This window comes from Pelophylax lessonae (assembly GCF_965119305.1).
Source record: "Pelophylax lessonae genome assembly, chromosome: 2".
In the NCBI taxonomy this organism is placed as follows: Eukaryota; Metazoa; Chordata; class Amphibia; order Anura; family Ranidae; genus Pelophylax; species Pelophylax lessonae.
The window spans coordinates 359,418,211-359,444,817 of record NC_138769.1 but is presented as its reverse complement, the minus strand read 5'-3'; the positions used below and the strand labels follow the sequence as shown (position 1 = coordinate 359,444,817).

Sequence of the window (26,607 nt, the reverse complement as noted above, 5' to 3'; positions counted from 1 at the left end):
TTTTATTATTCAAAGAATACTCCCCCATCCATCCATGTCTCCATGCTTTATTTTGCTGAGAAATCGCTTTGAGAATCACCCCCTAGCATTTCTGACCATAACATCTTGAGTAAGGGCATATAATAATGTAGCATTTACTTCCTGCACTTAGCTCAAGTATGCATACAGGAGAGTGTGCTTAGCTGAGAAAACCGCTCCTCCCCTCCTGAAGACTTCAGGGATACATGACATCATTTGCCTAGGCAGGAAACCAGGAAGCAACTGAAGAAATGTAAAAAAGCAAGTATTAAACAGGTAAATTAAAAATACTGTCCTATCTATTTACTAATGCTAGCAGCATAAGGATTAAAAATAATCAATGTTGATTGAGAGAGTGAAGTTCCACGTTAAGTTTAGATATACTTTGATTGTCAGCTAAAATACAGAAGTGACAGATGCTACTTTAATTCATTTAGAAGTATCCTGGTAATTATGGGTATAGTTTGTGTCTGAAATACATAACTAATATAGATCACAAAGGGCTTGTCACGCTTAATTTAGTTTAGCAAGTGTTATAATATGGTACCTAAAGTAGTGTCAAGATAACAATGTAATAGCTGCTAATTTATAAAGATCCCTTATCAGCTGCATTGGTAAGCATTATAAAGCCTTTTGCATGATCTAACTCCTACAGTATTCCTTGTGGCACTATTTACTCAGTCATCTTAGGTTAATATGCTTGAAGGCTTGGCTGCCTTGTTGCATTGTTCCAGGACATCTCTGGATAATGTCTCCTCCACAGAAGCAGGGAAACTGCTGCCAAGCACAACGCCTGATAGAGACAAATAGGGTACCTAGTCACCCGTTTTCCATTTGTTTGTTCACCAAAGTAATGAAGAGACATCATCAGATCCAGGGGTAGAAAATATGCAGAAAAAATGACACAAGATAAGACAAAGTACATTTTTAAAGAGCAACTGAATGCAGTTCATTTGTGTTCTGCGTCATCAAAAGTTGGATCCTGTATAGGGTTATTAAAGCTTTCCCAGACACCAGCAGTGTAATATCACTGTCACCATCCTTCATATTGACAGTAAGAAGCATCAGTATGGTCATATCTGTCTGTAAATGGCTTGCTTTGAAGATATTAGAAAAAATGTTAAAATGTACCCCTGCAGGTTTATGCCATAATATGCTAGTATGCATCACAAACTAGCACATTGGGGGTTAGTTACTAAAACTGGAGAGTGCAAAATCTGCTGCAGATCTGCACAGAAACCAATCAGCTTCCAGGTTTTATTGCCAACGCTTAATTGAAGAAGCTGAAGTTAGAAGATGATTGGCCACCATGTACAGCTGCACCCGATTCTGAGTGTTCAAGTTTTAGTAAATCTCCCCTATATGACAGACTTACCTATCAAATGAAGCCCTGTGCTGTCATTACTCCTGCTGGTCCCGGTGCTTCTATCTTAACCCAGTCTTCCTTTCGAGGTCTGTCTCTTTGACCACTTGACAACTTCACTCCTGCGCATGTTCACGGGAGTCACATCAACATGGCACAGACCAGATGCCATAAATGTGGTCTGGGCTGTATATGTGCAGCTTAGATCACATTAACGCTGACAGACAGGGGAGTATTTATGTTACAAGAGGCCATTAAGATCTGCCTGTATACAGTTTAAAAAAAAAAAAAATTGGCTTAAGTACCAGTTTGAACCCTGCACAGCTTTCTTAAATGCAGAAGTGACAAGATATGAGTATAAAGACTGGCAACGTAGCTTAAGTAATAGAATCCAAGGAAAATGTTGACATCAATTTAAAACCGGCAGAGTTGTTTTAAAGATAATCCACAAAGAAACAGCAGGCAATCCAGTTGATGACTCATTTCTATCCAAAGCTTGCCTAAATGACATAGTATCACTTGCCCCCTCCAAATTTATTGCTAGTCACATAAACTTTAAAAGGGTGTCTGTCTTCCATACCTTTTAATCACTGACCTGAAACACATATACAGATAAGGGTTTCTAACTTCCTTGACCTGCATTTATATTCCAAATCAAGAGAGTAGATTTACAAAAGGTAAATAAGCTGTTCACTTTGCTAGGGAAGTTGCACATCGCAAGGGCATTATCCCCACAGCATAGTGAATATAGTGAAATTTCACTTTGAAAATAATACGCAATCATGCTCAGGGAAAATAAGAAAAATTGCGCTTTTGCTTGCACATGATTGGATAATGTAAGTATTATCCAATACTTCCAAAGTAGTAGTATAATCCAGGTTATTATCCAATACTTACAAAGTATTAGTATTATCCAACGTATTATCCAATACAGTACTTCTAAAGTATTAGTATAATCAAATTTATTAACCAATACTTCCAAAGTATTAGTATAATCCAATTTATTAACCAATACTTCCACATAATTAGTATTATCCAACTTATTATCCAAAACTTCCAAAGTATTAGTGTTATCCAACTTATTATCCAAAACTTCCAAAGTATTAGTGTTATCCAACTTATTATCCAAAACTTCCAAAGTATTAGTGTTATCCAACTTATTATCCAATACATCCAAAGTATTAGTATTATCCAACTTATTAACCAATACTTCCAAAGTATTAGTGTTATCCAACTTATTATCCAAAACTTCCAAAATATTAGTGTTATCCAACTTATTATCCAATACATCCAAAGTATTAGTGTTATCCAACTTATTCTCCGATACATCCAAAGTATTAGTATTATCCAACTTATTATTCAATACATCCAAAGTATTAGTGTTATCCAACTTATCCAATACTTCCAAAATATTAGAGCCGGTTCACACTGGGGCGACTTGTCAGGCGACCTGGTCACCTGACAAGTCGCTGTGGGTCGCCTGCCATAGATTAGCACACGACCCGTTCTAATAGGTGCAAAACAAGTCGCTCCGACTTAGAAAAAGGGTCCTGTACTACTTTGGGGCGACCTGGAGCGACCTGCATTGACTTCAATGATATGAAGTCTGTGCATGCCGCTCCGAGGTCGCGGTGCGCGCTGTGCACCGCGACTTCACAGGTCGCCCCGGGAAGTCAGGTCGCTCCTATGTGAACTGGCTCTTAGTGTTATCCAGCTTATTATCCAAAACTTACAAAATATTAGTGTTATCCAACTTATTATCCAATACATCCAAAGTATTAGTGTTATCCAACTTATTGTCCAAAACTTCCAAAATATTAGTGTTATCCAACTTATTATCCAATACTTCCAAAGTTTTAGTATTATCCAACTTATTATCCATTACTTCCAAAGTATTAGTATTAGCTAACTTATTATCCAATACTTCCAAAGTATTGGTATTATCCAACTTATAATTCATTACTTTCAAAGTATTAGTATTTTCCAAGTTATTATTCATTACTTCCAAAGTACTGTATTAGTATATCCAACTTATTATCCAATACATCCAGTGATGGGCCGAACAACCCCCCTGTTCGGTTCACACAAGAACATCTTGAACAGGGAAAAAGTTCTAGCTAACATGCGAACTCTATTAAAGTTAATGGGACATGAACAGGAAAAATCAAAAGTCCTCATTTTTAAAGCTTATATGCAAGTTATTGCCATAGAAAGTGTATGGGGACCTGGGTACTGCCCTGGGGGACATATAACAATGAACATTTTTTAAATTATAATTTTTACACAAGCAGTCATTTTTATGAAGCTTAAAGTGAAACAATAAAAATGAAAAAATGTATTTAACCCGGTTGCCGACCGCCGCAAGTACATATACTGCGGCGGTCAGCCCCGGCCAGACAAAGTGACGTACCGTTACGTCACTAGCCTGGGAACCAATAGCGGGCGAGCAGGAGCCACCAGAGGCGCGCTCCCGTCTCGGATCGTTCACGGACACCTCCGTGCATGGGACCGGCGGACCCGATGTCCGCCGGTCACTAGCGATCGTCCGCTGTGAAGGGAGAAAGGCAGGCGGCTAATGTAAACAAAGCCGCCTGTCATTCTTCCCTGTGTAACAGCAGAGATCATACGATCCTGCTATGTAGGAACGTTGATCTGTGCTGTTACACACACAGCCACATCCAATCACAGTTAGAATCACACCCCTAGGGACACACTTAACCCCTCCCTCTCCAATAAAGTTAACCCCTTCCCTGCCAGTGTCATTTTTACAGTAACAGTGCATATGTATAGCACTGATCACTGTAGTAATGTCACTGGTACCCCCAAAAGTATCAAAAATTTCAGTCAAGGGTCCGATCTGTCCGCCGCAATGTCGCAGTCCCGCCAAAAAAATCACAGATCGCCGCCATTACTCGTTAAAAAAAAAAAAAAACAACAAAAATGACAAAAATCTTTCCCCTAGTTAGTAAACGCAATAACTTTTGCGTAAACCAATCAAAATACGCTTATTGTGATTTTTTTACCAAACATAGGTAGCAGAAAACAAATTGGCCAAAAATTTAAAAAAATTTTGATTTTTACATTTTTTGGGGGGAATTTCATATAAAAAAATGTGAAAAATATTGTTATTTTTGCAAAATTGTCGCTCTTTTTTTGTTTATAGCGCATGATCAAAAAATCGCACAGGTGATCAAATACCACCAAAAGAAAGCTCTATTTGTGGGAAAAAAGGACGTCAAATTTGTTTAGGTACAGCGTCGCACGACCGTGCAATTGTCCGTTAAAGTCAAGCAGTGCCAAATCGCAAAATACCCCCTGGTCAGGAAGGGGGTAACATCTTTCTGGGCTTAAGTGGTTAAATATCGTGCCTGGGGGGTCCCCTTAATGTGCCTGTAAAGTGGCGCATCTGTTCAAGGTATGAAGCCTGCTTCAGCAATACTGACATTTCTAAAGGAAACTTGCTCGCAGCTGTAATGTATTGTCGGCTCCCAGCAATACAGATAAAAAAAAAAAAAAAAAGCCAAACGCCAAAATTAAAAATAAATAACAGTGTGGGGTCCCCCCCCCCCAAAATCAATACCAGACCCTTATCCGAGCATGCAGCCTGGCAAGTCAAGAAAGGGGAGGGGATGAGTGAGCGCCCCCCTCCTGAGCCATACCAGGTCACATGTCCTCAACCTGGGGGGGTGGGTGCTTTGGCACGGGAGGGGGCTCTCCCCCCCACCCAAAAGCACTTTGTGCCTCTTCCCGACAACTCTGGGCTGTGGTTGTCGGGTTCTGTGGGTGGGGGCTTATCAGAATCTGAAAGCACCTTTTAGTAAGAGGACCCCCAGATCCCGCCCCCCATGATGTGAATGGGTATTGGATACATCATACCCCTACCCATTTACCAAAAAAGTGTAAAAGAGTAAAAAAACACAGTTTTTGACAAGTCCTTTATTAAAAAAAAAAAAAAAAGTGTCCCTCTATGTGAATCCATCATCAATCACGATGGCGGCTGGACCCAAAAAATAGAAGAAATTAAAAAATGCTTGGCCTCTTCAGAGGCTACCCACCATATGCCCACTCTTCAGCTTTGATAAATTTTTTATAGGCAAGGGGCAGGGCCACCTGGTTACATCACCCTATGGCATCGCCCCCTTCTGACATCACATGACATCAGAAGGGGGCAGTGCCACCGGGTGATGTAACCGGGTGGACCCGCCGCATGCCTATAAAAGAGCTGTCAAAGCTGAAGAGTGGGCATACAGCGGTTAGCCTCTGAAGAGGCAAAGCGTTTTTTAATTTTTTCTATTTTTCAGGTCTGGGGAGCTTTGTTTGTTTGATTGACGATGAATTTACATCGAGGGACACTTTTTTTTTCTTTTAATAAAGGACTTGTCAAAAACTGTGTTCTGTGGTTTTTATTTTTTAAGTGAATGGGTAGGGGTACTATGTACTCGATACACATTCACATAGGGGGGCTGGGATCTGGGGGCTCCTTATTAAAGGGGGCTTCCAGATTCCGATAAGCCCCCAACCCACAGACCCCCACAACCACAACCCAGGGTTTTCGGGAAGAGGCCCTTGTCCCAATTAACATGGGGACAAGGTGCTTTGGGGGCACCTGACCTGCCAGGCTGCATGCTCGGATAAGGGTCTGGTATGGATTTTGGGGGGAACCTACGCCATTTTTCTATTTTATTTTGGTGTGGAGTTCCCCTTAAAACCCCCTTAAATCCTGTCATTGGGTTTTCCTTAACCACCTAAATATAGGGCACTCCCCCCCTTCCTTCCTGCCCAGACTAATTTTCAGCTTTCAGTGCTCATTGGCATCCATGGGAAATATTAGTCAGCTTGACATGGCACAGCTCCCGATCTTTAACATTGGAGTCTATGGGAAATATTGGTCAGCTTGTCATGGCACTGCTCCCTGTCTTTAACATTGGCATCTATGGGAAATATTGGTCAGCTTGGCATAGCACTGCTCCCTGTCTTTAACATTGGCATCTATGGGAAATATTGATCAGCTTGACATGGCACTGCTCCTAAACTATGAGTGACAGGGACTAAAAATTTGGGGAGCACCGAGAACGGACCCAGGACTACAAAATATCTATACATTTTAAAAGTGGAGTATGCCTGTACACTACACTGACTGTACTAAACAAACTCAACACACTATCCAGTAACTACCTGCCTAATCTCTATTGTCACACACTACACACGGCTGCCATAAAAGCAGCAGCATTATATAGTGTGGGGCGTGGACTTAGCCCCTGAGCCATGATTGGCTAAAGGCTCCCTGTCTTTGGCCAATCATGGCTCTGACAGGACATTGTGCTGTGATTGGCCAAAGCACACAGCTCAGGTGCATGCTTTGGCCAATCATCAGCAATCAATGCATTGCAACAGCGCAGTGCATTATGGGGCGCTCATCGGCGGGCAAACTTCCCACCAAGCGCCCCATTACGTTCAACTCAAACACAGAGCCCATACCTAGTATTTTCCAACATATTATCCAATACATCCAAGTATTATCCAAACAATATTAAAACTATTGAGTGAGCATGACAGCCAATCAACATCTTTAGAAGGAGGTAAGAAATCCCCCCCCCCCCCCCCACACACACACACACACATTTTTTGCATGACAGATTTCATTTCAAGGCTACATTCACACTGATGATTTAGGCTGGTGCAAATTGTAGGGACAAAAATCTTCTGATTCTTGCTTCGCACTTTGTGTGCATCCAGCAGCAATCACAGCAGGTAATTGCTGGCTGGGCAGACAACCACGAACACCTGCGGCTCCCAGAGACCTGTCATAGTGAACAGGGTCAGCGGCTACACCAAGCCACACAGGACAGCAGCGGCAATCAGAAGACTTATGCCGCTACAATTCACACCGGCCTAAATCACCAGTGTAAATGTAGACTAAAGCTTCTGCACATGCACAGACGATGATTTGCAAAGTAATTACAGCCAAATAAAATTCTATATGGAATATCTTTTAGCTGTGTTTGGTCTAGCCTAATGAAAAGAAAACTTATCCTAACAGCATGTAACAAAACTTGTTGCTGAACAGAACACGATAAGAACTGAGATTTGTCTTTCCTTTCCATGTTCACAAAGTTCTCGTCCAGGAAGGATATGATGTATTTATACAGGTTTTAGAGCTGACTCGCTAAAAACAAAAGCCCCATAAATAAGAGGAACTGACACTTAGCAATACCACAAAGGTGCTTGTTATTTGCCTTTCCCAAAGCAATATCCCATGGCTTCTTAAAGGAAACAACAGAATCAGCAAGTCAAAACTAAATATACATAGATACATAGATAGTAGTGTGATCTTAAATAGATAAAATTTTAAGCTAGTTCTTAATTTTTATTATTGGAAAGACTGTAATGCACTTTATATCCATAGAAATAGTGCAGCGCTGAAAGTGAATTACATACTGTATATATATATATGCATAAATATAATGATTTCCAGTCATTCTTTAGAAGACTCAATTCAGCCATATAGCCATTTGCAGATCTCTATACATTCCAGGGTAAGACGAAAATGGCCAATGGAACAAGTTCACAGATCAACCTCTCATCTAATGGATATATGTAAAGGAATGCCAAGCATCCACAGATAGTGTAAAACCATCACTAAAACGTTATTAAAATATACACTAAACACTTACAAGATTTCATCATATGGGTTTTGGGAGCTGTGTCCAGTCATTGCTTAATCCTAAACCTGAGATGGTGTCAATTATGATGAAATGCGTTGGGTGGAGCTTGTGTTTGTGACGTCATTGGCTGCTTGGATCCAGGACTTTTTCTTTGTGATATCGGGGATGGATGTTTTTTAAAAAGCACTATAATGCTGCAGATCTTGCGAGTGTTTAGTGTATATTTTAATAAAGTTGGTAAGGTTGGTATAACTTTACATATATCCATGAGATGGGAGCTTGACCTGTGAATGAATGTGGTGATTGTCCATACTGGTCCTACCCTGGAGTGTATGGAGATCTGCAAACGGCTATACAACTAGATTGAGTCCTCTAAAAATGATTGGAAATCACAACAGCCCATTTGACTTAATACTTTTGGTATCTGAGTCCACTGGCTCTGGTAAGCCTGCTTGCTGTATTTAAGTTAGTGGATCACTGAGTGACTTTGGGACCACGGACTTACCTTTTCACATACATCAAATTCTACTTGTTATTTCTCCTTGGACTCACTGTTTATGGGGATGTATAATTTGGATTCACATAATTACTATGTTGGTGTTTTGACACTTTGGACTTTCTTATAATATACCCTCAGAAGAGCTCATGCACCCCAAATTTCTTTATTTATATTTCTTTACACCACTTACTTTTGTGTTTTTTACCAAATTTGATAAATTTTTCACTTGTATGCATATGTAAATTCACCGACCACTTCAATTGCTTGGTAACACAAATTGCTAATCAGCCAATCTCATGGCAGCAACTCAATGCTGAAGTTTAAACCGAGCATCAAAATGGGGAAGAAAAGGTGATTTAAGTCACTTTGAACCTGGCATTGTTATTGGTGCCAGATGGGCTGGTCTGAGTATTTAAAAAACTGCTGATCTACTGGGATTTTCACGCACAACCATCTCTAGGATTTGCATAGAATGGCCTGAAAAAGAGAAAATATACAGTGAGTGGTAGTCGTGTGGACGAAAATGCCTTGTTGATGTCAGAGGTCAGAGGAGAATTGACAGGCTGGTTCCTGATAATAGAAAGGCAACAGTAACTCAAATAATCACTCATTACAACCAAGGTATGCAAAATACCATCTTTGAATGCACAACACATCGTACCTTGAAGCAAATGAGCTACAGCAGCTGAAGACCACACCAGGTTCCATTCCTCCCAGCTAAGAACAGAAATTTGAGGCTACAATTTGAACAGGCTCACCAAAATTGGACAATAGAAGATCGGAAAAACGTTGCCTTGTCTGATGAGTCTCGATTTCAGCTGCGACATTTAAATTGTAGGGTCAGAGTTTGGCGTAAACAGCAAGAAAGCATGGATCCATCCTGCATTGTATCAATGGTTTAGGCTGGTGGTGGTGTAGTAGTGTGGGGGATATTTTCTTGGCACACTTTGGGCCCCTTAGTACAAATTGAGCATTGGTTAAAATGCCACGACCTACCTGAGTATTGTTTCTGACAATATCTATCCCTTTATGACTACAGTGTTTCCAGTGCAGGATAATGCACCATGTCACAAAGCTCAAATCATCTCAAACTGCTTTCTTGAACATGACAATAAGTTCACTGTACTCCAGTGGCCTCCACAGTCACCAGATCTCAATACAATAGAGCACCTTTGGCATGAGGTGGAACGGGAGATTTGCATCATTAATGTGCAGCCGACAAAACTCCATGATGCTATCTTGTCAATATGGACAAAACCTCTGGGGAATGTTTCCAACATCTTGTTGAATCAATGCCATGAAGAATTAAGGCAGTTTTGAAGGTAAAAGGGGGTCCAACCCGGTACTAGCAAGGTGTACCTAATAAAGTGGCCGGTGAGTGTATATGGTTCCCTTTTAGCGCTGTACTATTTCCTTGGATACAATTTTTTTTACAATTTATGTCAATTGAGGTGCTAGCAGCTACCTATACTCTCATTGCACAATATCCATTTTTTTTCTTTTGTAATGAACTTTAGACTTCTGCCCAACAGGGCATTCTGTACTTTGGCTGTAGAGAGCACTCTGCTAAGTGATCACAGCGTTTTGGGAACTTTGGCTGCTTATAAGTGCTGCCTGCTAGCCTGATCTGGGGTCAGTGGAGGATTTCACAAACAGTGTTGTAAACACCCTTTAGAATTCCACACGCCACGCTGAATCATCAGTGCTTGTATCAGATTAATGTATCTGTCAGAAACAGGTACATGAATCTGATGGAGGCTCTCCTTGCCTGGCCACTTAGCTATTCACACTGACAGGTGCATTGCAGGGCCATCTTACCGAATGGGCATGATGGGCAGTTGCCCAGGGGCCCCACTTGCCTGGGGGGCCCCACCTGCCCAGTGACTCAGCCAAGCATTAGTCCCGATTCACGTGTGCATCCCGCCGCCGAACTTAGCAGGTGGCAAGCGCCTGTTGGCCCTGTGCTGCTGTCAGGCCACTTGGGCCGTGGAGAGGGGCCCACAACTGCAGGAATGCCTGTCTACCTCCAAGGGAACAGGCGCACACAGGACAGTCGAGTCTGACTCCTGTCTGTGTGTGTGTTCACCGGACCCAGCCGCCGAATTTGGAAGCTGCCATTAGCCTGGCACTGCTGTACCAATAAATATCGCCTTATCGATAATTTGCATTTTTATTCTCATGGGTGATTTTGTAGGCGGGGCCCCAGTGCACTGCATTGCCCGGGGGCCTATAATGCTCTTAAGATGGCACTAGTGCATTGGCTGAAAAGTTTTTGTGGGCGTTAGGCAAGGCCTGACGCGGGCACTGAGAGACTAGTCCCTCATCAAGTTCGTCTTGCTTTTAAGTGCTAGCACGCGACAGTGTGAGGATTCCATTGCCACAGCAAAGAGAGATTTCCCCCTTTTAATGGGACTTTAAAGGCTCAGGGAGTAGACATCCATTGCCATGGCTGCCACTATTGCTACGTCCTAATCACTATCTATCTGGATAGTGCTGCTTAGCCTCTTACAGAAGGAGAAAAAAATAATCAAGAGTCCCCGATGCGGAAATAATATTCGGCACTAATTGTTACTATTGCAGTGGCAAGTAGCATGTACATTATAGCTTATTGACTTACAGGAAAATAATGATGAGGAATTGCTCATATCATGCAAAAATGCCACAAAAATGTATTTCTATTTGTGAACTGAGAAAATTACTATAAGATAAAATGGAAAAAGGAGTTAAAATTACTCATCCTTCCTAGTGTCCTTCCACATCTCAATTCAAAGCACGCATTTTCATCCATTGAGGAGCATTGCGGCACACTGCATTAGGCAGCCCATTCAACATGGGTAAGCTGCAATAGGTGAAAAAAAAATATGTTGCTGTCTTTTTTTTTTTTTTTGTAGCACAGAGCACCACAATGCACCAATACACATACAGTGTTGTGAACAGGCCCTTGGTAAACTGACCCTAATATGTCATTGTCTTATAACCATATCACACCACACTGCAATACACATTATAATGGAGCATGCTATTACAGCAAATTATGTAAATTTTCCCTGTAATAGCAAAGTCCATCACCCAGCAACTGCACCTTTTATTATCAAGCAATAATATAGACTACCATACCACATTATATTACTCTGCAAGAACACAGGCTACAATATTACATTATTTCATCCATTAAAACTATATTGTGCTGAAAAAATAATTTGTGGTAACCAACAACATTATTCAGCCACCATCATCCCCTTTATGCTGGAGCTCTTTCATATTCAGCCACTACCAGCCCCTGCAATATGCCCTCAGTTTCAGTCACCATCAGACCCCTTTCCCCCATGGAAAGCTCCCATTAAGTTTATCTAGAAAATGTAGGTCCCTTAGCACAATAAAGACCTCAGCACACCGGTGTTCAACATAGAATCCCCAGTAATGGGGTATTTATGCAGACCAACAATCTAAAAGGGTGTTTACATTAACCACCAATGTATAATGTCCACCAATACCCCCAGTATACTGATGGTCAGGTTAAATACCTCTATTATATTGGTAGTCAATATAAAATATTGGTGGTCAGTGTCATTTCCCCGTTTACATTGGCAGAAAGTATAAATTCTACCGTTACATTGGCGGTCAGTGTAAACCCCCCCTCCCCTCTTTACTTTAGTGGTAAGTGTAAATTCCCTAATTACATTGGTAGTGAGTAAAAATTCACCAGTTAAACTTGAGGTCAATATTAATTCCCAGCCTCCTTGGTGGTTGGCATAATGTCTTTATTACATTTATTTTTAGGGGTAGAAGGGCACTGGTATGTTGAGTTAAATGCCCACAAGCACTGGTGTTAAGTGGGAAAAAGTGGCCCCTACCCATTGGTGGTCAGTAGTTCAGTAGTCCTAAAACAGGGGCTCCTCTGGACATGTGGCTTCCTGCTCCCTTTGCACCAGAACTATGAGATACCATCAAGTACCACTCACAGACCTGAAACCCGGCCAGGACACTTTTATACATGTGTCACAGATTATCTGTAAAGCTGAACTGCTACCTGTGGTCTCATTGACTTATGGTCAGTTCTCACCTGAATCTTTCACTGGTCTATCAGCTTTAGGCATTGTCCTATTCCACCTGCTGCCTTATAAAGAACCAGTCTAAACCCAGTCTGGCAGTCAGTGACACTATTTACAGTCAGGTCCATATATTGGGACATTGACACAATTCTAATATTTTTGACTCTATACACCACCACAATGGATTTAAAATAAAACAAACAAGATGTGCTTTAAATGCAGACTTTCAGCTTTAATTTGAGGGTATTTACATCAAAATCAGGTGAAAGGTGTAGGAATTACAACAGTTTGTATATGTGCCTCCCACTTTTTAAGGGACCAAACGTAATGGGACAATTGGCTGCTCAGCTGTTCCATGGCCAGGTGTGGTGTGTGTGTTATTCCCTCATTATCCCATTTACAAGGAGCAGATAAAAGGTCCAGAGTTAATTTCAAGTGTGCTATTTGCTTTTGGAATCTGTTGCTGTCAACTCTCAATATGAGATCCAAAGAGCTGTCACTATCAGTGAAGCAAGCCATCATTAGGCTGAAAAAACAAAACAACCCCATCAGAGAGATAGCAAAAACATTAGGTGTGGCCAAATCAACTGTTTGGAACATCCTTAAAAAGAAAGAATGCACCGGTGAGCTCAGCATCACCAAAAGACCCGGAAGACCATGGAAAACAACTGTGGTAGATGACTGAAGAATTCTTTCCCTGGTGAAGAAAACACCCTTCACAACAGTTGGCCAGATCAAGAACAATCTCCAGGAGGTAGGTGTATATGTGTCAAAGTCAACAATCAAGAGAAGACTTCACCAGAGTGAATACAGAGGGTTCACCACAAGATGTAAACCATTGGTGAGCCTCAAAAACAGGAAGGCCAGATTAGAGTTTGCCAAACAACATCTAAAAAAGCCTTCACAGTTCTGGAACAACATCCTATGGACAGAGGAGACCAAGATCAACTTGTACCAGAATGATGGGAAGAGAAGAGTATGGAGAAGGAAAGGAACTGCTCATGATCCAAAGCATACCACATCATCAGTGAAGCATGGTGGTGGTACTGTCATGGCGTGGGCATGTATTGCTGCCAATGGAATTGGTTCTCTTGTATTTATTGATGATGTGACTGCTGACAAAAGCAGCAGGATGAATTCTGAATAGTTTCGGGCAATATTATCAGCTCATATTCAGCCAAATGCTTTAGAACTCATTGGACGGTGGTTCACAGTGCAGGTAGACAATGACCCGAAGCATACTGCGAAAGCAACCAAAGAGTTTTTTTAAGGGAAAGAAGTGGAATGTTATGCAATGGCCAAGTCAATCATCTGACCTGCATCAGATTGAGCATGCATTTCACTTGCTGAAGACAAAACTGAAGGGAAAATGCCCCAAGAACAAGCAGGAACTGAAGACAGTTGTAGTAGAGGCCTGGCAGAGCATCACCAGGGATGAAACCCAGCATCTGGTGATGTCTATGCATTCCAGACTTCAGGCTGTAATTGACTGCAAAGGATTTGCAACCAAGTATTAAAAAGTGAAAGTTTGATTTATGATTGTTAATCTGTCCCATTACTTTTGGTCCCTTAAAAAGTGGGAGGCACATATACAAACTGTTGTAATTCCTACACCATTCACCTGATTTGGATGTAAATACCCGCAATTTAAAGCTGAAAGTCTGCAGTTAAAGCATATCTTGTTTGTTTCATTTCAAATCCATTGTGGTGGTGTATAGAGCCAAAAAGATTAGAATTGTGTCGATGTCCCAATATTTATGGATCTGACTGTAAGCTGTGCTAAGATCAGCCATCTTTACCCAAACAATGTTTGTCCACATTTTGCCAAGCTCTCTTCTTTATGATTCCTTGTCTCTGGAACTTCCACTGTGCTCACCTGTTCACCTGTCTCTAGCAATCCTGCATTCTGAGCAGTACCCTGCCCTTGGAAGTCCAGCTATGCACTCTGCTTACTGGTTCCTGGAAATCTTGCATGCCATATAGTCTGCAGTCCCCTGGGACCTCTGTATAATGTACTTTACTCAGTCCTTAATAGCCTGTTTGCGGTACTGATCAATCACTTATCATTCCAATGGCCAGCACCCTGCCAGGGCCAGTGGCTTACGTTGCTTTGGCTGGCAGTGACTCAGGAGTGGGAATTAGCCAACCCATTTCCACCATCAGAAGCTCAGGAGAAGACCACCCATTCTTTGGACTCATTGACAAACCCAGCCACAGTCAGGATAGGCTTTTAAGCTAAGTTCAGCATGTCCATGACATAATGTAGTGCCTTGGCCATCATCTGGCCACTGTGATTCTAAAGCTGGCCATACATTGATTGAAATTTGGCCAATCAGCCAAATTGTAATCAGCATGTGGCCACCCTTGGTTGTCAGAGGTCGATCATTTGATTGACTTCTGCCAAAGGGACATGCTGGAAGATGTTTTTCAATCAGTAGCTACAGGCAGTCGGTGACCCACTGTCAGAATACAATGTACCTTCATCCTATTTAATAATAAACTTACTGGGCCAAAGTCGACCAATGAAAAGAAAGCGGCGGGGGAGGACGGGAAAAAGGAATGGGGCAGGCAGGATTTTCTTGGTACCACCAAAAATACATAAACAATTAAATAAAATCAAAGATCTTTATTGCAAATAGTATACCAAGAAAAATATGACAATCAATAGTGCATTACATATACATAAAAACTGGTCAGTTCAAGAGGCTCAACTGCGGTGACACTATTTTACCCATGTTGTAAGATATAACATGTCTTCTGGTTCAAACCTACAGTTAGGCCACAATCAACATGTTTCGTGGCTGAAGCCGCTACTTTAGGAGTTCAAGAACATAAAAAGGACCATAGTCCTGCAAGGACAAACTATATATAGGTCTACAATATACAAAAAGTGCCAAAATAGTACAATTATCTCATTTTAAAATTGTTTGGTTACTATGGAGAACTACATATGCTCACCCTGAACATCAAAACCATCAAAGAGGGAATTTCAAAAGCCAGGGGGCCACCAATTTAAACCTGGGGGCGAGTCCTGCACTCTCCCCCAGGGGAAGGTTAAATTGGCTTGGTCGTGAAACATGTCGAGTGTGGCCCAACTGTAGAGATATGTTGTATAGTATCTTACAACACGGGTAAAATAGTGTCACCGAGGTTGAGCCTCTTGAACTGACCAGTTTTTATGTATATGTAATGCACTATTGATTGTCATATTTTTCTTGTTATACTATTTTGCCCCTTTCCTTCCTTGGTCAATTTTGGGCCAGTAAGTTCAGTTTTAAGTAATTATGAAGTAAGTGGAGGGAGAAATGTATTTAACCACATATCCTAGACCAAGTGATACAGTTTTAGTTGAGCTCTATGGGGTTAAACAATTAATAATATTGATCCAGATGTATTTAGTCAGGGGATTAGGAGAGATGTAGTGCCTACAAATCTCATTACTTAGCTACAAACAACAGTTTTTTGTTCATTCTACTTTTTTCTAACTCCATTTTTCTAGACACTGTGAGCTTACTGTGCAGTATGCTTGGTGTAAAAAGTCAAGTTTTTATGCTGCTGAAACTTATCGTAGCTTGTCATGCTCCTTAAGAGTCCATTCTGTTGGAGTAATGTGAGCTTGGAGTATGGGATTTCAGTAGCAGGAAAAATATGAGAACGGAGCTGCACAAAAGCTAACAAGACTGTTTTTCTCACATTTGTAGTAAATTAAACAAATGATGTTGTTATGTTGTTACCCCAACACTTCAAATTCCTGATATGTGTCTGCTGTACCATGTACTTGTATGAGAAAGTATCCTGTTCTCTTTGTATTACTTGCTTTGTATGAAATCCCTGGTGCTCCTGCCAGTCCCTCTACTTTCCCTTTTTAAAACTGACCGCGCTAAGCAAGAAAGCATACCACGGTCAGTTCTCTAGCTATGCAGGGAACTCAGCCTGCTCTCCCCCAAAGATCAGACTTGCCCTGACACACCTCACGCAGTCTTTCACTATGAAGCTCAGTGTCCTGCTGTTTCTCCTCCTCCAGCTCTTAGGCAGCTAAAACCAGAGGGATTATGATTACTTATAAGTAAGGGAAAAAATATATGTATACAGTAAAACCTTGGATTGAGAGTAACTTGTTTTGAGAGCGTTTTGCAAGACATGTAAAATGTTTTAATAAATTTTGACTTGATAAAAAAGCAATGTCTTGACATACAAGTAGCGTCACGTCGCAACTGAGTATAAAAGAGAAAAGAGGTGCACCTAAGTGTAGGAACATGGTTACATTTAATGAAGGTACAACATTTAGCAACTCACATGGTTGATGAATAAAAGAGGCACATCTAAGTATGCAGGCATCCGGGGTAAAGCTGTCCAAACAGACCATCCTCCTCACCGCCATCGACGTCGTCCCTTCCACACTTCCACGGGCGAGTCAAGCTTCGCATTCAGATCGTTCTACTGCAGTGTAGTCTTCCTGGTCACAATTGCAAACTGACATCGGTGAGAGCCGGTTGTGAGGGGGATGATCTATGTGGACCTGTTTACCCTGGATGCCTGCATTCTTAGATGTGCCTCTTTTAATCATCAACCATGTGAGTTGCTAAATGTTGTACCTTCATTAAATGTAACCATATTACTACACTTAGAGGCGCCTCTCTTCTCTTTTATACTCTGCAGCTCCTGCAGAATTTTGCTTCTAATCCCCTTGTGGTGGCTGCCTTTTGTGGATGGACATTTAATGGTTACACAACCTATTACATGGCTATAATCTTTTTATTTGGACTAAAAACGTAAGTACTTAAAAATAAATGGTTGTTGGACGAATCAAACGAGTTTTCATTATTTCTTATGGAGAAATTCCCTTTGACATAAGAGTGATTTGGATTACAAGCATGTTTCCGGAACAAATTATGCTCGCAATCCAAGGTTTTACTGTATATATATATATATTTTTTATATCCTTACACAGATGTTTTGCCTTTCATTTCTATCTCAAACTAAATTCGGTGTTTTACAAGGTGATCGTTTACACATAGTGTAGTGACTGGTGCTTTTCCGCACTGGATAAACAGCAGTCACCACCAGTGCACATTGAAAACAATTATTTTCTACGTGCCCCATTCACACTTTAATGCAGCCTGGAGTTGCACTGCAGTGAGCTACAGTAAAATGCAGGCATGTAGAATTTTACCGAACCACACAGGTTGGCCCTGCATGAAAATGTCATTTAGGTGTCCTTTTATGAAACGGAGATGAGCAGTGATCCTGCTGATCGCAGCTCATTTCCGATCATTCTCAGTTTATGAAACAGAAATGATCAGCGGAGAACATGTTCTTCGCTGATCATCTCTTCACACGGGAATCTGTCATTGCCCCACACAGAAACAGCCAGGTTATAAAGCTGCGATCTCCGCACTTCACTGGTGATCTGTGCCAGAATTCACACTCCCAGATTCACCAGCCTGGAGCTTGTGAAGCGGGGAGTGAAGACAGAATCGGGGAAGAACTGAGGGGGAAAAACGAAGATTATCGACTTCCTTCTTCCTCGTTCAGACCCCCCAACACAGTAATCATGTCCCCCTGCCATATTTATGTATATATATACATGTATATATATATATATATATATATATATATATACACATACATGTAGATATATATTTAATGTGTATATATATATATATAAAATGTATGCGTGTGTGTATTCAGTGTATATATATATATATATTTATGTAAGGGGACTATTATTTATTAACATTAGTGGGGATCGTGTACTCAGCAGTGATAATTTATCACTGCTTGTTAAAGAGCGCCAGTGATTTTCATACTACGGTAACCTTGCTTTGTCTCACGAGATTACAGGCGCTCCCATTCACTTCTACACAGATCTCGGCAGTTCTCCGAGAAAACAGTTCTCCTCTGATCACCCTGGGAGAACTGAAGTTCTCCGCTTCATAAAAAGTATACCAGAGGAGATAATTTTACCCGGAGAACTGCAGAGAAGCGAACAGAGAAAAAAATTCACCCTTTCATAAACGTACACCTTAGTGCACTTCCAATAATGTTAAGAAAAAGAAAAAAAAGTAAACAGTGTGATGCATCCCTTTATAGCAGTTCACTTCAGCTAAAAACAGAAAGTTCCCTGCATGAAAAAACAAAACATTTTAAGTGTGTGGGCAGTGTGGCAAAACCACATGGTTGATTCATGTTTTTACTGCCCCTCAACTGCTCTTCTTTTAGCTGCAAAGGCAGAGGCAGGCAGGGCCGGGACAATGGGTGGGCAGGAGGGGCGGCTGCCCTGGACGCAATGGTTTATTGCAGGGATAGGGGCGCCTTGACCCTAACCTTAAGGGAAGAGGGGGCGCAGTTTGGCATCTTTGCCCTGGGCGCTGGATGACCTTGTCCCGGAACTGGAGGCCGGGGGTGTGTTTTGCAGTCACGGCAGGAATTACCCTGACTAACCTGAAAATAACCTCTGAACATAACCCATTCAAGTGGGTAGGGACATGCTGCAGGAGGTTTAAACAGGCAGGGAAGATGTGACATATTGCCTGCTCACCTGCTGTCAAATGCCTTTGAAAAGCAAGTCCTTGCTGCTAGTGTAAAAAAGCCCTTAAAAAAAGCCACAAGCAGATACAGAATTATGTAAGTGATGTTAAAATACAACTGTATAACACTGTATACTGTATTTGTAAATGAATAGATGAGTATACTAATAACATTTTATTTTGTGTTTGCAGATATTATACTTACCATGGGGGACTGGAGCTTTCTGGAGAAGTTATTAGACCAAGTGCAGGAACATTCTACAGCCGTTGGCAAAATCTGGCTCGTGGTGCTGTTTATATTTCGCCTTCTGATCTTAAGCCTTGCTGGGGAATCAGTTTGGGGAGATGAACAATCAGACTTCATTTGCAACACTAAACAACCTGGTTGTCCAAATGTTTGTTATGATAAAGCTTTTCCTATTTCCCATATTCGGTATTGGGTGCTACAGTTCCTTTTCGTGAGCACACCCACTCTGTTCTATTTGGGTCACGTTGCCTACCTGTCTAGGAAACAGGAAAAACTAAGACAGAAAGAAAGCCAATACAGGAATGTGGAGGACAATATTCAACAAAAGGATGCTGCCTTATCACTCAATGAAATGAAACACAGGAAATTATTATTTCAAGAGGATGGAGGAAGAGTCAAGATCAGGGGAACACTAATGTGTACATACATAACAAGCATTATCTTTAAGAGTATACTGGAAATTGGATTCATTTTTGGCCAGTGGTATCTCTATGGCTTTGTGATGCCTGCAAACTATGTATGTGAAAGATCTCCATGCCCTCATAAGGTGGACTGCTTTGTGTCAAGACCCATGGAGAAAACTATATTCATCCTTTTTATGCTTGCCGTCTCCCTCATCTCTTTATTACTCAATTTAATAGAATTGGTTGTTCTGACTGCTCACATCATATGCCGGAAAATAAAAAAGTATGCAAGAGTTACGTATAAAAATGATGCTTGTATGTTCCAGGGCAAGACTTATAATATACCTACTGCACCAGAGCCTGACAAACCGTGTCCGTATTTTCCAATAACTAGGGATAAATGCCCTTCCTACAAAATGTCTGATCAGGAAAATTGGGTCAACTATAATACAGAGAAGGAGATGGCCCTGAATGGTGGAATTCAATTAAGTCTGGACAATATTGTTTACAGCCATGACTTTAACCAACCTTCTAACCGCTCTGGTAGTTCCATTTCAAAAATGCAGTATGTCTAATTTATAAATTAAAAATAGACACATAGGGGTTATTTACTAAAACTGGAGAGAACAAAATCTGGTGCAGCTGTCCATGGTAGCCAATCAGCTTTTAAAGTGTTACTCAACCCAGAACCTGCATTCACTATATCTGGTCTTCCACTGTACACAGAACATGGAAATGCAATTATTTTAGTAAATATAAACGGATAAATACCTTTTCTCGTCAGCAGTATATAGCAGTCTTGTGGCTTGTATCAGTTCCTAGTAAAGCTTATAGAAAGAGTTTTCATTCTCCTCTGATCCTCTGTCTGGACATGTCTGGACAGTGCTGATTGGCCCTGTGCTGATCACATGCACTCTCCCAAGAAAAAAAAACAAACTCTCTTTCAATACACACTAAACTGAGCATGTGCAGCCCATCCCCTGGCTCTGTAAATATCAGGTTATTTTATGGAGACAGTGAAAGAAGAGGAGGACAGAGAGACATGATCAAACAGCCTTTATACACAATGCAAAGGATTAACCCCTTAGGTTCCACCGTGAGTATAACAAGCATTCTTTACTGCATTTACAGACTGATTTTACAGTTGTGGGTTTAGTAACACTTAACTTAAAGCGGAGTTCCGGCCTCAAATACCTTTTTTAACTAAAAATACCCCTATAATACTAATCCATTGCCCTTTACAGAACCGCTATTCTCATACTTACAAGGTGTACAGTATTGGATTTTAGTCAAAATCTTACTTTTAAAAACGCTGACTAGGCGCGGCCATCTTGGATGTGGGCATCTGAAGCCGCAGTGTAATCTGCTGTGTCCTTCTTCCTGATTCCAGGGAGTGTTCTGGGAGTTCTTCCTGATTCCAGCCTCCTGGGAGTGATGACAAACAGCTCCCAGGATGCAATGCAAAGGCGGAAGTGATGTCGGTGGTCGTGGCCACAGAGGGGGGGGAGAAGGAGGAAGTACAATCAAAAATGCCCTGAAAATAAGGTAAGGGACCCCCGAAAAAAATTGAAAATGCCCAATTGTTGATCAGCATAGCGAGCACTCCAGGAATCAAAAAAGTTGCAAAATAGGCCGGAACTCCGCTTTAGGCGTGTTCAATGAAGTGTTGACAAAAAGCCTGGAAGCTGATTGGTTTCTATGCAGAGCTATACCAGATTTCACACTCTCCAGTTTTAGTAAATCAACTCCTTAAGGACTTAAAACTTTTTTTTTTTTAAATATATATATATATTTTTTTTTTTATCAAGAAAGACAATTTGCACTGTATAGATGTTAAAAGAAAAACAAAAACAAATCATCAAACCTGGATTTTGACAATTCAGCAACCTAACTTTTTTGCGCTATAGGTATGTACGACCATTACATTTTTAACATTGTTTAAAATTGTTTAATCCTCTAATATCAATGAGTTTTCCCAAGAAATGTGTGTTAGAATAATTTTGCTTGATTGAAATGGTCTTGCAAGGTCTGCTTTCTCACCTCACTCATGTAAAAATGACACATTACATGGTTAAACATAAACACACCTGAACAGAAAACGAATAATCAATGAATAAATAATATATACTTACCCTAAGGCTCGGTTCACATTTATGCGATGCGGGAAGGCTGCGAATTCGCAGCCTGTTCCCGCATCGCACACGCACCCCCGGCAGTTCACACTGCCATATGCGATACGCTGGGGGTGTCAATGTAATCTTAACGACACCCCCAGTTTGATCGCATATCGCAGTGCGATCGTGCAGTTCGCACAGGATGGGATCGCACAAGTGTGAACCGCTGTGCGATCCGATCCTGATGCGGCTGCAAAAATGCCTCCTGTGCGTGTTTGCTCCGGGTGCGATGCGAATTTAGCCATACAAACTGTATGGCTAAACTCGCACCGCACAGCTGATCGCATGTAATGTCGGAACAAATGTGAACCGGGGCTAAATAATAAATAATTAACATACAGTATACATACTTTACACCCAGCTTCTGCCCACGGCACCTGGGCAAGAGTGACATAAGAATACTTCGCACAAGATACATGTGTATGCTGAAGATCCCGAATCTTGAAAGAAGACTCTCCTGCATGGATGGAGAGCCTTCTCGCAAGATTTGGGATACTCTCATTCCCAAAATATTGTCAAAATGCCTTTAGCCTGACTTTTACTTAGGCACCGTGAGCAGAAACAGGGATGTAAGGTAAGTAGATATTTTTTTTCTTAGGGGTGACAGGTAGGGCTAGAGATGGGAAGGCCTGGAAAAAACCTAGAAAAACTGGGAAAAATAAAAAACTTTTTTTCAAAGCCGTTTCCCCCCAACCCTCCCCCCCCCCCCGCCCCCGAAAAATGAAAAAAGATTGACTCTTTTACTATGTTCTTTTACAATGATAAATAACTTATCTATGACATAGTATTCAAACTATTTAACATGAAGACCTTAATGAAAGATTTCTGAGACTTTACATAAGGTTCTCTCAGCTGAAGACAAGCAAATCCTGGAATACTGTTCAAGTAACAGTGTTCAATGTGCATTTCTGCCACTAGGGGGCACTACAGAGGAAAGGTTCCAGTTTAGTTTGCTTGTGGGCTCCATCTTTTACCTTCTACAGTTGAGTAATTGTTGGGGTACAGTAGATGAAAATTTCTGTCCTCTCAGGTCTTAAAGAGGAAGTAAACCGTCCTCTGCAACTTGTACCTATAGGTAAGCCTATGATAAGGCTTACCTATAGGTACTGTAAATATCTCCTAAACATGTACCGTTTAGGAGATATTTACCTTACATGCAGACAGTGACATCACTGGCGCATGCGCTCTGAAGGAACGGCCGCTCGTGCCGTTCCTTCAGAGCCAAGTGCCGTGAAAGTCGGCTCCCGCGTGCATGAGCGGGAGTGATGTCACCACGGCTCCAGCCATTCAGATGGCCGGATGCCGCAAAGCAGGAAGAAGAGTGACCGAACATGTCGCCCGTGAGGGAGGTGAGCGAGCTGCACTGCGGAGCTTCGTTCTAAGGTAAGTATTTCATAATGAGCTAGTATGCGATGCATACTAGCTCATTATGTGTTTGTCTTTCAGGTGTTTGTTTTTTTTTTTTTTTTTAAATTCTGAGATTAACAACCTCTTTAATTGACAGGTAAGAGTGTAAATTTGTCTGACAAGTTAGTTTATATTTAAAACCTTTAACCCTTTTGCTGCCCGAATAATTTTTGCATTTCTCACACAAATGTTTTAAACAAAACATTTTAGCACTGAAGATTACATAAAGCCCCAAACATTATATATTTTCTGAAAGCAGACACCCTAGAAGAAAGTGGTAGTTCCAATTTTATGTCACTTGATATTATTTCAAAGGCTAGGAAACACAAAATTTCAGTAAAAAATACACTAAAGTGAATTTTAGGGCAAACAAACTCATAAAACTATTTGTAAAATATAAAAGAAAAGATTGCACCAAGTAAATAGATAACCCAACATGTCAAACCTTAAATTTGTGTGCACCTGTGAATTGGTGACAAACTGCAGTACCCTATATTTTCCATAGGCGCACTGAACCCCCCTATAGGTCATCAGTTTAGTAGTGTTATGGAGGGGGTCCAGTGCTAGAATAATTGCTCTTACTCAGACGTACACTACAGTATGTAACGTGTATCGCAATCAACAATTTCATGCCCCTCTGACACGTGTGTATACGTTCGTACGTCCAGATATGTGGGGGTGGGGGGCCTCAAAATTTTTTTTTTGGGGGGGGAGATTTTATGTGCTTGGGCGTAAAAAAAAAAAAATGGTTGTTTAGTTTAACTTTTTTTTTTCATCACGGAGGATAAAAAGCCCCCTATATGAGGATTTGTAGGTGACAGGTTCTCCTAAGAGACCCTGCATTTCTCCTCTAGGCTCCATCCCTTCCAGACTATGCTAGCCGGGAACACAGAGAGGCTAACCCAAAAGAGATGACATACACGTCACTTTCCGGGTTACAGCAAGAAGGGGAGGAGTGCGAATGTGTGTCCTCTCTTCTCCCTCCTCTACACCCGCCATGTCTGTCCAACATGTGACAGTGAAAGGGTTAAATGATTCCTATTAATCTTCTCTATCATCACAGCATAGTGTTTCCCTTGAGCCTGGTAAGTCAATTGGTATTTCTTTTCCTTGAGTTTTTTTCTCCTTGTGTTTTTTTTCTCATGGCTTCAAAATTTTCGAAAATTTTACATCTCTAGGTAGGGCACTAACAAATACGTAGACCATGCCTATTGCGTAGGCCCTTCTGTACTCTGCACTTTTCTTCACGCTAGCTCAATTTAACCTGCAGTTTAAATTGGCTAAATACATTCCAGATACATCAAAACAAAAGGTGTGCAAAGTCTTACAGTTGGTTTTCAAATTGAATAGCCTGCCCCCTGTCTGCAAGCTGTAAAGAAGCAGTGATAAAAGCCTTTACAGGTCATCACTTTAGAGTTAATATGTGAATAAAGGCCCTAGAACTGTGAAAAATAGACAATATGTAATGCATAGCGCAAGTGTGGGGGAATTTCTGTGCTATAAATTAAGCTATTAAAGACAGGATTGATGAAGTAAGTGAAAGCAGCACACATGGACTCATAGAAAAAATCCCAAAGACAATAATAAATCAATATGTGTAGTGCTAACAAAAGAATAAATGAAGTAAAATTATAATAATTGATTAAATGACAAAAATAATTATGTAAATGGATACTAGAAATATACACCCAATGGGTATGGTGTATAAAAAACACTGTGATGATAATCAAATAAGTGCATCAAATAAATTGTGACAAATATTCATAAAACATATATGTGAATGAAAATAATAGTCCATGCACCAGAAAAGGAAAATTAAAATCAACCAATGTCCAAACGGTGCAGGAAATGATGATATGTATGGTGTTAAAGGAATATCAAGGAACCCCAAGTCCCACCAGGTAAGTCCTAATTCCACATAGTAAACCCCGGAATACAGGAGGAGGAACACCCGTGAAGGACACAAGCCGGCTGTGAAGTCAGACGTGACGTGACCACGCTCCAACAAGCCGTCTTCTCGCTGTTAGTGTTTGCGGAGATGCCGCAACACTTGGATCCTTTGCAAACATCTTTTACATGCTGTATCATGTCGTCCCATGAATACCGAATCTGAGCTATCTGTCACATTTGGAGTGACACCTGGTGGATTTCCACATTATTACTATCAAGCCTACAGTGGTCTAACCATTAGGTTGGGTGAACAATGTGTTCTGGTAAGCTGCTACACTTCTTCCTTGGTGATCCTTCAAGGGTGTTCCTCTTCCTGTATCCCGGGGTTTACTACGTGGAATTAGGACTTACCTGCTGGGACTTGCAGTTCCTTGATGTTCCTTTAACACCATACATATCATCATTTACTGCATCGTTTGGACATTGGTTGATTTTCATTTTCCTTTTCTGGTGCATGGACTATTATTTTGATTCGCATATATGTTTTATGAATATTTGTAACAATTTATTTGATGCACTTATTTGATTAGCATCACAGTGTTTTTTATACACCATACCCATTGAGTTGTAAGAATATTTAATAATAATATCTTGCGCTCGTACTTCATTATGTCAGAAATTTATACTGCTCTGAATATAACAGTGTCTATTCATGGTTAATAAGCAAAGATCTATGAGAAAGGAGAATCTTCACTTATTGCCACAAATCAATGTCGTGAATTATTTTTAATTGATTAATTTCTTTTTAAAAGCATATACCAATCTTAGTGAGTACAGTCTACAGTATGGAATATATATAAAATATTTATTCTCAAGACATATAAACACAATATATGATCAAACAGGGAGTGACACAAAGAAACAACTCTACATAAAATACTAACTTCAAACAATTAATGCAATGTGATGTTTAGCTCAATAATGAAAGTGAAACTGGAACAAAGTGAAAGCAAAACAAAAGCAAGATCACCATTTCTCCAGGTACAGCATGAGCCATAGGTATGTGTTCTATATAAACAGACCACAATTGTCTGCAAATCACACGGCCGAAAGTCATTCCACTACAGATGGAGTGAGAATAAGCCATGCAAAACGGAAGACTAAATTCGCAATAATGCGTTAAATCTGATATTAATAAAAATGTATAAAAACAAAAATCAGCTTTCTAGAGAAAAATCTTCTATGGTTCATACGGCTGGGATTGTAATCTTATTACCCTTTAAATATGCAATATAAAACACATAAGGAAGGAAATAAACAACTGAATAAAATCAAATAACATAGCAAGGCATATTTAC

General features: G+C 40.7%; 2 protein-coding genes across 2 annotated transcripts in view; both read left to right on the top strand.

Annotated features, from left to right (window-relative positions):
- LOC309548114 (gap junction alpha-4 protein-like) overlaps nt 1–26,607 on the top strand; it is a gene marked incomplete at its 5' end in the record, with an annotated part of 105,722 nt that overhangs the window by 70,034 nt on the left and 9,081 nt on the right. The gene's annotated exons all lie outside the window — the stretch shown is intronic.
- GJA4 (gap junction protein alpha 4) lies at nt 19,334–20,498 on the top strand (the record flags this gene model as incomplete). The annotated part of the gene is made up of 1 exon (XM_082247725.1): nt 19,334–20,498. The coding sequence occupies one exon, from the start codon at nt 19,334–19,336 to the stop codon at nt 20,351–20,353; it is 1,020 nt and encodes a 339-aa protein (XP_082103851.1). The 3' UTR covers nt 20,354–20,498.